The sequence below is a fragment of the Aquarana catesbeiana genome, linkage group LG08 (assembly GCF_042186555.1).
Source record: "Aquarana catesbeiana isolate 2022-GZ linkage group LG08, ASM4218655v1, whole genome shotgun sequence".
Classification (NCBI taxonomy): domain Eukaryota; kingdom Metazoa; phylum Chordata; class Amphibia; order Anura; family Ranidae; genus Aquarana; species Aquarana catesbeiana.
In genome coordinates this window covers 258,105,333-258,119,525 of record NC_133331.1, presented here as the reverse complement: position 1 = coordinate 258,119,525, position 14,193 = coordinate 258,105,333, and the positions used below count along the sequence as shown (strand labels likewise).

The 14,193-nt window shown below is 46.7% G+C and overlaps 1 protein-coding gene across 5 annotated transcripts in view; it reads left to right on the top strand.

Moving 5' to 3' along the window:
• The window catches only part of LOC141106369 (phospholipid-transporting ATPase IK-like), a 313,227-nt gene extending 299,355 nt beyond the window's left edge, over nt 1-13,872 (top strand). For all 5 annotated transcript variants that reach the window (XM_073597096.1, XM_073597092.1, XM_073597095.1 and 2 more), the window contains exons 27-28: nt 8,766-8,896; nt 12,459-13,872. In XM_073597096.1, coding sequence (XP_073453197.1) covers nt 8,766-8,896; nt 12,459-12,623 — 296 coding nt within the window. In that variant the 3' untranslated portion in view covers nt 12,624-13,872. The remainder of the gene's footprint in view (nt 1-8,765; nt 8,897-12,458) is intronic.
• Nucleotides 13,873-14,193: the final 321 nt, after the last annotated feature.

Below are 14,193 nucleotides of genomic sequence, written 5' to 3'. Positions count from 1 at the left end.
ACAGAGGGTTTCAGATCAGATCAGGTTTTGGCACACGGAACGCTGTAGAGCAGACAGCGGGGACTGAGTGTGACAGGCAGGTTTAAATAGCCCGCCTGGCGCCAACAGGGTGCGCTCACGCGTGCCCGTGCGTGGTAGCACCCATGTGCGCGCGCACGGTAATACCCGCAGCAGCGCGCCAGTGAGCCTGGAACGCCGATTACTGGCAGGATCTTCCTGACATTGCCCCCCCCCCCAAGTGGCAGCCTCCGGATGCCCTTTCGGGCAAATTTTTCGGGATGGGACCTCTTAAAAGATTGTAACAGACCTTCAGCATGGATATTATCCTCAGGCTCCCAAGAATTCTCTTCAGGTCCAAACCCCCTCCATTTTATCAGGAATTGATTCTGATTACCCCTCCTCCTGTGGTCCAAGTTAGATTCCACCTCGAATTCCTCCTCGCCATCTACCAAAATTGGATCAGGAGGATCCGTACTTCGACCTGGAAATGGATTGAAAATGGAAGGTTTGAGTAAAGACACATGGAATACCGGGTGGACTTTTAACGAGTCAGGGAGTTCTAGTTCATATGCCACCTCATTAATTCTCCGTCTGACAGGAAATGGTCCTAAGAACTTGGGACCCAATTTTTTCGAAGGGCAGGCCAACCTAAGGTTCATCGTGGATAACCATACCTGGTCACCGAGTGCAAGTAACAGCTCACCTCGCCTTCTTTTATCGAAAGTTGTTTTGTTGTATTCCTGGGTCCTGGTCATGGTTTCCTGCAGAATTTGATTATTGGAGGTAAAGAAATTCAGTTTCTCCTGAACTGCGGGTACTGTACATTCAGGAAGGGAATTAGGTAGGAATGAAGGGTGGAAGCCATAATTTGCAAAAAATGGAGTCTGTTTGATAGCGGAATGAATGGAGTTGTAGGCGAGTTCAGCCAATGGAAGTACAGAAATCCAGTCATCTTGGGCAAAAGAAGAGAAACAGCGTAGGTATTGTTCAAGAATTTGGTTTGTTCTCTCTGTTTGCCCATTAGTCTGGGGATGGTAGGCAGAGGAGAATGATAGCTCAATGTTCAGCGTTTTACACAGAGACGTCCAGAATCGGGAGGTAAACTGCACCCCGTGGAGTCTGATGACTTCTTTGATGACTTCTTTCATCAACATTTTTGATGAACATTTGTGCTGTTTCTGAAGCTGAGGGGGTACCCTTCATTGGGACAAAATGGGCCATCTTTGATAGCCGATCTACTATTACAAAGATGGTGGTGTAGCCCCCCGCCGGAGGTAGTTTAACAATAAAGTCTATGGATAACATCTTCCATGGCCTGTCTGGGACAGGCAAAGGTCTTAGTAGCCCCCATGCCTTGGTTTTGTAACCCTTGTTCCCCTTGTTCACGTAACTGAGGCCACCAAAAGGTACGCTGTATCAAATCGGTGGTCTTAGCTATACCGAAATGCCCAGCCAGTGCATGATCGTGACAAAGTTCCAATATAGGTAATAGGTAGATTTTCAGGTATATAAATCTTACTTTCGTGCCAAAGTAGCCCATCCTTAATCTGAAGTTCTGGCTCAACAGAAGATCCCAGTCCCGCGGAAGCTTGCTTAATTTGGGAAAGCAGGTTTCCCTGAAGTAGGAGAAAATTCCCCGGGGACAGGATGGTGTCCGGAGGGGAAATTTCTTGGGGTTTGTGGAAAATCCTGGATAGGGCATCGGGTTTAGTGTTTTTGGAGCCGGGGCGGTAAGTGACATGAAAAGAGAACCTGGAGAAAAAGAGAGCCCACCTGGCCTGTCCTGGCTTCAGCCTCTTTGCAGATCTCAAATACTCCAGGTTCATATGATCTGTAAAAATTAAGACCGGATGAGCGGCTCCTTCCAGAAGGTAGCGCCACTCCTCTAATGCTGATTTAATTGCCAACAACTCTCTGTCTCCTGCATCATAATTTCTCTTTGCCGTGGACAACTTGCGAGAGAAGAAGGCCACCGGGTACAGCAGGGCCTTGGTTCCCTGTCTTTGGGACAACACTGCTCCTACAGCAATTTCAGATGCGTCTACTTCAAGTACAAATGGCAGAGAGGAATCTGGATGTTTTAACACGGAAGCAGAACTAAAGAGGGCCTTGAGGGTCTCAAAAGCCTTTTGGGCTTCAGCAGACCAGTGAAAACATGTTCCCTGTTTGGTTAACTGGGTAATGGGCGTGATAATGGCTGAAAAACCCTTAATAAATTTCCGATAGAAATTGGCGAATCCAACGAATCATTGGATTCCCTTTTTGTCTGTTGGAACCAGCCAATCTAATATTGCAGCTATCTTTTGAGAATCCATCTTAATGCCCTTACTAGAGATGATTAACCCCAAAAAGGTATACTTTCCTGTTCAAATTCACACTTCTCTGCCTTTGCATATAAGCCATGCTGTCGAAGCCGAGCCAATACACTTCTGACGTGCCTGACGTGCCTGTGGTGAGATTCAAGGGAAAAAGAGAAGATTAGTATATCGTCTAGGTAGACGATGACAAACAGATCTAGAAAGTCTCGTAAAACATCATTGATGAAGTACTGGAATGTAGCAGGGGCATTACACAATCCGAAGGGCATAACCAATTATTAAAAATGCCCATAGCGGGTACGGAAGGCAGTCTTCCACTCGTCTCCGCCCCTGATACGGACCAAATTGTAGGCTCCGCGGAGGTCAAGCTTAGTGAACACAGTGGCATTTCCAAGTCTTTGGAACAATTCTGGTACCAGTGGAAGAGGATAGAGATTCTTTACTGTAATTTTATTTAGTTCACGGTAGTCCACGCATGGTCGAAGGGTATGATCCTTCTTCTGCACAAAGAAGATGCCCGTGCCTGCTGGAGATGTGGACGTGCGAATAAAGCCTTTCTTTAAGTTTTCATCAATATACTCCTTTAATGCCCTTGTTCTACCTCTGTTAAAGGAAAAATCCTTCCGAACGGAATCTCTGCTCCAGGGAGCAATTCGATAGGACAGTCATAGGCCCGGTGGGGCGGCAAGGCCTCTGCCCCCGTTTACTAAACACATCTAGGAAGTCATGGTAAGCTTCAGGAATAGACTGGAATCTGTGTCTAGTTATAGCAAGGTAGTGGCCCTATGAGCGTCTTGAAATCTGCAGAACTGCTGACAATAGGAAGAAGAAAAGGTAACCTCTCCTGTGGTCCAGTTGATGTCAGGATTGTGCGCTTGTAACCAAGGCATGCCAAGGATTATGGGAAACAAGGGTGAAGCAATGATGTCCAAGCGTAGCAATTCTTGATGAGAGTTCAATATGATAACAGGTATTGGAGCAGTCTCTTGAGTGACAGGTCCGGATTTGATGGCGATCCTATCGGCCAGATGAATGGAGAGTCCATAGGCCTTAGACAACAGGGGAATCTGGTGTTTTGCAGCAAAAGAGGAATCCATGAAACAGCTGCAAGGTCCGGAGTCAATAATGGCGGTTATTTGTAGCGTCTTTCCTGGGAGCTGTAATAAGATAGAGAGAGCAAGGTGAGAAGTGCTCTTGGCCAGAGGAACAACATAGTAGACAGGGAGAGGCACTTACGGAGCTTAAGAGGGCAGTTCCTGACGTAGTGTCCAGGTTCCCCGCAGTACAGGCACAGATTATTCATCCGACGACGTTGACGCTCCTCCTGTGTGAGAGAAGGCCGAAGGACCCCCAACTGCATAGGTTCAGGTGGGTTAAACGTGGAGGTAGCTGGAGCTGGTGAAGTATGATTTGGAACCTTGGGAAGCATCCAGGTTGGGCGAGAAAATCCTGTAGCTTTTTCTGCCCTACGTTCCCTTATGCATCGATCGATCTGAATGGCCAGATCGATCAAAGCATTCAGAGTCTGTGGTATACCAACCCTGGCTAACTCATCCTTCAAAGAATCAGAAAGTCCCATTCGGAATTCATAGCGGAGGGCCGCATCATTCCAGTTTGTGTCTGCGCTCCACCTTCTGAATTCAGCCACATAATCCTCTGCTGCCCTGCGTCCCTGCTGAAGGGTATGCAGTGCAGTTTCCGCAGTCACAGAAAGCTGGGGGTCTTCATACAACTGGGCCAATGCGTCGAAGAAGGTGGTGAGGTTGGTCAGAGATACATCCTTTTGTTCCAAGAGACGATGGGCCCAGGTTTGGGGGTCGCCTGTAAGTAAGGAAATCATAAAGCCCACCTTGGTGGCCTCCAGGGAAAAGGTACGTGGCTGAAGAGCAAAGAATAGTTCACAGGAATTGCGATAAGCCCTGAATTTATGTCGATCTACGGAGAATCGTTAAGGTGACGGAACTCTGGGTTCCGGAGGAAGCATCACCACTGTTGGGGGAGGCCCTGCTGAAGAAGCGGAAGCAGGAGGGACTCCCTGGACCCCGGTAGTTTTAGACAAAGTTAATACCTGTTCTTCCAGCCGGGTGTATCCTTGCTGCAGATTCTTGACTGCTTCAGTCAATCCTGCCAGGTGTGCACATAGTTCCTCCATGGGAGAGGTTCCCTGCTCAGGCTCAGACATGGCTGTCTGCTACTGTCACTTACCTGGTAGGTTTTGAGCCTGAAGTGCAGAGAGAGACCTCCCCTACGGCTCCCACTCCCGGCCCTCTGGAATGGGGACAGAGGACACAGGAGTAAGGAGTGGTATGGGTGCCTGGCAGGATCAACAGTCACCCGGAAGTCCTGGAGTGGTGGGAACTCAGGAACCAGGAACTGAAGAGAAGACTGGAGACTGGAACGCAGACTGGAGACAGGAACAACAGCAGGTAAGTAGGCAGAAAACTGGAGTGTTAGACTGGAACCAGGAACAACAGCAGGTATCAGACTGGATACTGGAGCGCTGGACTGGAACCAGGAACAACAGCAAGTAGCAGGCTGGATACTGGAATGCTGGACTGGAACCAGGAACAACAGCAGGTAGAAGACTGGATACTGGAGCGCTGGACCGGAACCAGGAACAACAGCAGGTAGCAGGCTGGGTACTGGAATGCTGGACTGGAACCAGGACAACAGCAGATAGCAGGCTGGTAACAAGTATCAAGCAGAAGGGTAGTTAGACAGGCCGGTGGTCGATATCAGGCGGACAGCAGAGGTACCAAGGATCAGACAGGAGAATGGTCTAAGCAAGCCAAAGGGTCAGATGCAGGTGGATAGCTGGATAGTCAAACAGGAAGCCGGGTCGGATAACAGAGGGTTTCAGATCAGATCAGGTTTTGGCACACGGAACGCTGTAGAGCAGACAGCGGGGACTGAGTGTGACAGGCAGGTTTAAATAGCCCGCCTGGCGCCAACAGGGTGCGCTCACGCGTGCCCGTGCGTGGTAGCGCCCATGTGCGCGCGCACGGTAATACCCGCAGCAGCGCGCCAGTGAGCCTGGAATGCCGATTACTGGCAGGATCTTCCTGACATTGCCCCCCCCCCAAGTGGCAGCCTCCGGATGCCCTTTCGGGCAAATTTTTCGGGATGGGACCTCTTAAAAGATTGTAACAGACCTTCAGCATGGATATTATCCTCAGGCTCCCAAGAATTCTCTTCAGGTCCAAACCCCCTCCATTTTATCAGGAATTGATTCTGATTACCCCTCCTCCTGTGGTCCAAGATAGATTCCACCTCGAATTCCTCCTCGCCATCTACCAAAATTGGTTTAGGAGGATCCATACTTCGACCTGGAAATGGATTGAAAATGGAAGGTTTGAGTAAAGACACATGGAATACCGGGTGGACTTTTAACGAGTCAGGGAGTTCTAGTTCATATGCCACCTCATTAATTCTCCGTCTGACAGGAAATGGTCCTAAGAACTTGGGACCCAATTTTTTCGAGAGACCTGCAGAGAGAGACCTCCCCTACGGCTCCCACTCCCGGCCCTCTGGAATGGGGACAGAGGACACAGGAGTAAGGAGTGGTATGGGTGCCTGGCAGGATCAACAGTCACCCGGAAGTCCTGGAGTGGTGGGAACTCAGGAACCAGGAACTAAAGAAAAGACTGGAGACTGGAACGCAGACTGGAGCCAGGAACAACAGCAGGTAAGTAGGCAGAAAACTGGAGTGTTAGACTGGAACCAGGAACAACAGCAGGTAGCAGGCTGGATACTGGAATGCTGGACTGGAACCAGGACAACAGCAGGTAGCAGGCTGGATACTGGAATGCTGGACTGGAACCAGGACAACAGCAGATAGCAGGCTGGTAACAGGTATCAAGCAGAAGGGTAGTCAGAAAGGCCGGTGGTCAATATTAGGCGGACAACAGAGGTACCAAGGATCAAACAGGAGAATGGTCTAAGCAAGCCAAAGGGTCAGATGCAGGTGGATAGCTGGATAGTCAAACAGGAAGCCGGGTCGGATAACAGAGGGTTTCAGATCAGATCAGGTTTTGGCACACGGAACGCTGTAGAGCAGACAGCGGGGACTGAGTGTGACAGGCAGGTTTAAATAGCCTGCCTGGCGCCAACGGGGGTGCGCGCGCGTACCTGTGCGCGGTAGCGCCCGTATGCGCGGTAGTACCCGCGGCCGCGCGCCAGTGAGCCTGGAACGCCGATTACTGGCAGGATCTTCCTGACACTCGGTCTCTCTGCAGAATGTTGGCTGCTACTCTTCCTCCTCAGTGCCACTGGGAGCTGAAGTCCAGGAACAAGGCTGTAGTGCAGACTAATGCACGATCACACATTCCAACAACAAAATCCATGTTTTTTTTCCGACGGATGTTGGCTCAAACTTGTCTTGCATACACATGGTCACACAAAGTTGGTTGGAAATTCCGAACGTCAAGAACGCAGTGATGTACAAGACGTACGACGAGCTGAGAAAAATGAAGTTCAATAGCCAGTGCGGCTCTTCTGCTTGATTCCGAGCATGTGTGGCACTTTGTGCGTCGGAATTGTGTACACACGATCGGAATTTACGCGAACGGATTTTGTCGGAAAATTTCAGAACCAGATCTCAAATTTTGTGCGACAGAAATTCCGATGGAAACTGTCCGATGGAGCCTACACACGGTTGGAATTTCCGGCAAAAGGCTTCCATCAAACATTTTCCGTCAGAAAATCCGACCTTGTGTGCGGGGCATAAGTCTCTTTGGGAACTACATCTCCCACAATCCTCCACATTTCTACTCAGAGTCTCTAGCAGTCCATGTCCTCAGTTTGCCTCCTAGTGGATAGGGGGAGGTGGCCTAACACCAGCTGTTCTGTGTTCTATGACAGAAACCAGAGTCCTGCAGCCATGTCTGTAAACTGACTTTGAATTTTTTCCCCAAATATGAACAAAAGCAGCATTGTACACAGGAAACTGGCAATCGGGTCCATGCTGTTATTTATATTTATCTGATTTAAAGTGGTTGCAAGCCGCAGGACTTTTTAAATTTATTCTGCAAGGTAATGTCATAATGGGCTAGTATGCATCGCATACTAGCCCATTATGTTAAACTTGCCCTAAAATGAAGTTCTTCCAGCGCCGAGATGTCAGAGCTGCAGGCACTTCCATCTTCGGGTGAAGATGGATTCTCCACCATGCCCGTTCGGTGAGAATGTTGCTCCGGTACTTGCTTCAGTTACTCACTGTGGTCCCTGGTAAAGGTGGTTGGTCCCTTAGTGACGACAGCTTCCCCTCTACCTCCAACCATGATGGGCTCTCTGGCCAACAGAACTGTCACTTTTGGTTAGACTGCAAGCCGCAGTCCCCACTCTTCTCTGCCCTCTTACTTCTGGATAGGCCCTCACACAGCCTGGCAGCCAGATGTCCCCGGGTTTAGGCCCAATCTCTGGCCTAGCAGCCCGGGGCAGACAACACATGTCCACCCAGATGCCAGTCCAGGTGGCACAGAACATAGATCGCCTCACTCCACCCAAATATATAAGTTTTCCCAGAAGGCTAAAGGATTCAAGAAAACCCCTGCCCATTGGCTGAGATATCCCATATACCCATAACTTGACCTTGAAATGTCCTTCTCACTTCTAATGGCACCAAGTGACTGGCCACCTAGTGGCAGAAGAGAAGAGTACAACAAGGCCAGACTTAGAGAGAAATCAATGGATCTCTAACAACTATCTACATAGCTACCCCTGACAAGGAATCACGCTTCCGGGTTTGCGGACTCCGCCAGTGACTGACGTCATGTGCGGGGGAAGCCGCCGTTTACAGCACAGGGCTCAGAAGGAACGGCACGGGTGGCCGTTACTTCAGAGCGCATGCACCAGTGATGTCACTGACTGCATATACAGTAAATATTTCCGAAACGGTGCCCGTTTTGGAGATATTTACACTACCAATTTATTATAGGCTTACCTATAGGTGACGGAAGTTTACTTCCACTTTAAACAGAAAGTCCATTGGTCTTTAAGGTTTCAAGATACAATGTGAATGGTCTGCAACCTAGTACAGTAGATCGCTTGTGGATAATATGCCTATCTGTATACAGACCTTTTTCTAATGTGTAGCTGCAATCTTCAGGGTAACCAGGTCTGCCTCTCTTAAACAAGGAGTACATTGGTGTAGTTAGGTGTATTTAGGAAGGTGCTTTAAAAATGCCCCAACAATATTTGTAGCAGAGGTGCCCACTGGAGTGCAGTCTCAAAGGGTAATTTTAAAAGCAGTATTAAAGGAACTACTGTTTTTAACATTCTCTCTTGAGACTATTTTCCTTAAATGCACAATTTTAAAACCCAACTCTACCTTTAACATAAAAATAGAAGTTCGGTGGCCCAGCAGTGATAAAAAAACCCAAAAAGCATTTGCTGCGTGGAGATGGATTTTAATTTCACGTAGTGACTACTAATATTTTTTTCTTTAAGGTATCATGGTCACCACCTTTAGCAGTGGATATATCTGGCTTATTTTGCTGATCGGGATGATTTTGAGCATTATTCCCTCACTCATCTGGAGATTTTGGTCAAGATTATCAAGTCAAAGTCTTATCAAATCAGTAAGTTTAAAAATAAAATTAAAAAAATCATATAAAAGTGAATTTCCTTCTTAATGAAAACCCTTTGTTTGCTTTTGGCTCCTTGGTACAGAAGATTTGTCCTCCGTCTGCCTAACTTACTAGGGCTGCAGGCTATAATTCAACTTTAGTGCCACCTGCTGGGGAGGTGTAGTAACACAGCCCTACAATCTGATACTCTGAAGCAATTACATTATTACTTTATGAACATTTGAAAAATGAAGAAGATGGAATTCTCAACAGGTCTGGATTAACGTAGGGGCTATTGGAGCTGCTGCTCCAGGCCCCTACCTTAATATAGGCCCAGCCACCCAAAAAGGACAGACTGCTCATGGAAAGCAATGGGCCAACGGGAAGAGATCTCCCCTGACGGACCCTGCATTCCACATGCACCGCCTGGGCAGAGTGGTAGGATTGATAAAGGGCACTGCATGAGCAGTCCTAACAGAAGCCTGGTGCATGCCAATGCAGGGCTCTTACAGAAGTCTGGGGCTTCCATAGTGCTAGGCCTGCGCAACTGCACTCTTTTAGCTCAGAGTGCATGCCGATGCACGGCCCTTACAGAAACTTGGCAAATCAAATGCCAGGCTTCCCTAGTTTTATGCCTGTGCGGCTGTGCCCTTTTGAGTTTGGGCGCATGCCAGCACAGGCTCTTGGAAAGCAGAAGGGTGCCCAGCAAAAGGTCCATCAAAATCCTTAGCACCAAGCACATGATGCTTTTAATCTGGCCCTGATTCTCAAGGTGTCACCCCATTTACTATACTCATACACAGTATCCCTTTATTTACAATTAATAATAAAATAATACTTTATAGAATATGTTAAACTAATTTATCCAATAGATGACCAATTATTATTCCAATTGAAATGCCTTTTACCAGTACAATATAATGCCAATCCTCTATCCTGAGGTCAGTAGATTATGTCTCTCATGATGTATGAAGGTTCTAGCTGCAGAGTGGCTGTTACATATAAGTTTCACAAACACAGTCTGCTCCGTCAGACCATATGGAGATGTAATAATCATATGTAGACTTAAACAGCTTTGCCACACAACACAACCGTGCCTGGCAGGGCAGGAGGCCCAGTTTTTCTCTGCTGCAGTTCAGTAACACTTACAGGCCCCCCACCTAGTGAAAAGAGAAGCAGCAGACTGATGAAGTTACCACTCTGTCACTATGCTCTCTACCCCTACCAGCATGCCATTTGTTAGTATTGCAGCACAACTTATTGGCTCCTTGTGCTATCCCTCCCCCAGTATAGCTCTGATGTACAGGGACTGTTTGAAGCTGCCACCAGGTCAGAAATAGGAATTTACACCACTTGTATTTGATGTTTTAATGAATACAGAGCAGCATTAATTTGTGTCTTGTATATCTGCAAGGAGTTTGGCTTTGCTGCCTGGTGTAGACACCCACTGCAACAGATCCTTATTCTCTGGCTCCCTGCTCTGTTCTGCCCAAACCTCTGCAAGTTTTCCAGGGAAAACACCACTGTTCTTCTCCTCCTCTTGTCCCTAGGAATCCTGGGTGATTAAGTCCACAGTCCCCATTCTTTCTGTAGTGCAGTTCCCCTCCAGAACTTCCAGTTCCATGATCCCTTGGGGCACATCATCCAAGAGGTTAGGGGGAAGGAGCGCTGCTCCTGTCCTCCCCCCTTTGTATCAGTGCCGGGAGGCAGAAGGGAGGAAGGAAGGAATAGACACATACACAAAGCTTTCTGTGTCTTCTGTGCAGTAGCAGGAGTGAGAAAGAGAGAGTGGAAACCGGAGCTCAGCCCACTTTCCACAGTGCTAATCCAACCAGTGGCACCCAGCTACAAAGGTTACAGCTTTTATTTTTGTAGTGGTACTACCATAGGGGCTGCGTAGTCATGTGGCCCACCTGTCACCTTGCCCAGCCCGGCATTCACTTCCAGATACACCAAATCAAATCTTCAGGCACAGCTAGTACATGGCTAGGCCTAACTCTGGTTCCAGCCAGGCCTTAGCAGAGAATACCTTATTACAGGTGGGGACCACGGGCCCCTATGGTGTAGCAAATAAAGTTCTGGTGCTAGCTGCCCTCTTTGTTGGACTACTGATCCCAGTCAGTCCTATGCAGACCCTGACAGCCATCCCTGCTACAGTGGCCCGACTTCACTGCCAGTAACATCACACTCCCTCTGGCTCTACATCCATCTCTGACTACACACTCCCAGTCCTCTCCGGCATACCTCTCCCAGCTCTCCCGACTGTGCCTACCACTCGCTGACACCTGGTGAATCCCTCTGGGAGACTTGCCCAGCAGTATTCTCCGCTGTCCTCTCCATGTCAGGGAAATGGCCAAAGAACTGGCAATCTTGCCAACACCCATCATGGCCACATCAGGCGTGTTTCCATGCGTATGGGCTTAGGCAGATACGCGATGGTGCCTCCTGGCCTATATAAACCTGCTGCTGAGATCACTGAGTTGCTGGATTATTGTCAGTTCCCCAGTGTCTCTTGTGCTTCTGTATTCTGATCATGGACTTCCCGTTACCGACCCGGCTTCCACTACCAACTTATCCTGTCTTCCCGGTTTGACCCCTGGCGTGTATCCTGACCTGCTTCTGCCTGCTCCACTACTTGATTCTGGCTTGGCTCGCTGACTCTGCTTCTGTCTGTTTTACCAATTACGACCCCGGATTGTTTCAGTATTACTGCCTGAAATCCTGAACCTGCTATTGACTAATCTTGCTGTGTGAGACCCCCAGCCTGGCTTCTGATACACCTTCTGGATCACCCAACCGTCTGCTGCTGCTGGCTCTCCCCCAGGCACGCTTTTCATACAGAGCATCTCGCTTGTTCCAGTCACCCCACAGTGATCAAGCCTTCAACCACGGCCACTGGCAAACCGTGCTTCTCTGGGCACTGCATTCCCTGTTTCAGGGTTGCAATGCACTCAGCCGCAAGGGGAGCCCTCTCAGCACCTTGGCCTCCAACTGGACTCCTGACTCTCCTAGTCTTGTTCAGGACAATCCTTGGGTTGTGTGGGGTTCCCATTCAGCTCCGAGCCCCTGGCCCAAGGTCACCCCCCCCAGACTGGGTGGCTCCCTCTAGACCCCAACAGCCTAATATTCCATCTCCAGTTCTTCCACCCGAACAACTCCTCCCCAGCTGGGCTGACTCTAGATATTTAAGGAGGCCTGCCCCCTGCCAATCCAGGTTGGGGATTGTTCAGGGCTCCTTAGAACACCCCAGACAGTTCCACCCTTCTTCCCCCTCCTTCCTTCTAGACGCCTCTAGAAGCAGAAGGGAGAAGGGAGGTAACCAAAAGATGATGCTGTCTGTGAGTGATCAGCCAACTCTAGGCCACTCCCGGCCCCACAGATCAAAACAAAATTGACCTGCTCTACCAAACAATCTCACTCTAGCACCTACACTAGGTAGAGGGTGCTAATTTTTTTTTTTTTAATGTTGCTGGATATTGACATGTCAGGAATTCTATTCAAGCTTATGAAGTTATTGAAGAAAAAAATTGTAATTTGAGTGGAGCTCCTTAAACTAACATCCTTTTTGTTGCAGCTGAAAAAGAAGAAAAATCTTGTCCAACTGCCATTTCGGCATAACAGGACATCCAGAAGGCGATCCAGCTTTGCATTCTCCCACACTGAGGGCTTTGACAAATTTGTCACCGGGACGGAAAAAGACCAGAACAGAAAGAAAAAAACAGTATTATGGACAGAATGATCAAATGTCATGAGAATTAAGTTTCCTTTATTTGAAAGAGTTTTTGATGGACTGTGTTGCCCTTAACGAGGTTCTCTATATCCTGCTCTCACTGTACTTTAACCATTGAAGCTCATCTCGCCCTTACCCCACTAAGCTAGCGAGCAGAACTTCTGGTAGATTTTTGGAAATTTCCATTATGAAATGGTACCCTCTCTGCACATAATCATCAATGCAGGTTTTAAATAGACATGTGCAATTTGTTTAGTTTCGAATTCGTTTTTCGTCAAAATTCGACAAATTTGTTCATTTGGAAATATTCAAATTAACGATAACCCATTTAACACATTTTTTAGAAAACTAAAATTTTAAAAATCGAAAGAATGAAAATTCAAAAGAACAAAAATCCAAAATTCGAAAATCCGGAAATTAAAAAATCTGAAATAATAACGAACTAAGTAATAATAACTATTACTAACTATCAAAATATAGGTATAGGTGTAATTTCCTTTAGAATTTGGCTGTTAGTAAACATATAGGAATACGAATTTATCAAAAGTTACGAATTGTCCGAAATAACGAATGCCACATCTAAACGAATGGAACGTAACACATTAATAATATAAAAAATTATAAAAACGTATTATTATTTATTTGCTACAGTCCATTTGTTTAGATGCGGCATTCTTTATTTCAGATAATTCATAACTTCAGATAAATTTGTATTCGTTTTGTTCACTAACAGCCAAATTTGAAAGGAAATTCCAATACCTATAATTTAATAGTTAGTTTTTATTAGTTGTTTATTATTTCGGATTTTCGTTCTTTCAGATTTTTGGATTTTACAATTCTCTAATTTTTAAATTTTCTAAATTCGAATTTTTCGGAAGTTACAAATTTATTCGAATAATGAATTTCGATCATAACGAATGACGCGAAAACCAAAAAAACCCCCGAAAGCGAACAAACTTTAAGACAGTGCACATGTCTAGTTTTAAACTTAACCAACAGACACCTAAAATAAATATAAACTGCACTTTTCACTTTAAAACATAATAATAAATTGATATATACTAAAATTTTAATGTAAAAGGCGCCAACCATATGTAACTCTATGCATATATATGACAGCTGCCCCTTTTAAGTGTGAATCACACTAAATTAAATATATTTTAAAAAATGGTAAAGTCAGTTGTTTTTGATAGTTTACATGTAATTTTGTACATGAGAATAGCGCCTGACTTTACAATAATAAATTGATGTTTCCTAATGTGCTTGTACGTCCTTATTTTGTTATAAACGACTGCATTTTAAAAAATGTGTCTTTTAGGTCCCGTGCACTGGGACGTATAGCAACACCTGTGTGCCGCAGCATCCTTGGCAATTGCCTTCCTCATTGGCATTTATCCCGCATGCGCATATGGCATTTCTCCTTAAACGTGGAAGTGGTGAAATGCCATACATACAGTACATGCATGCACGGGTAACCGCTAATGCAAAAACAGTATTTACCTGAGCATGTTCATGTACAGTGGTCCACTGGTCATTATATTGACAGATGTATGTTGCTCAAACCAGCTGCTGAATGTTA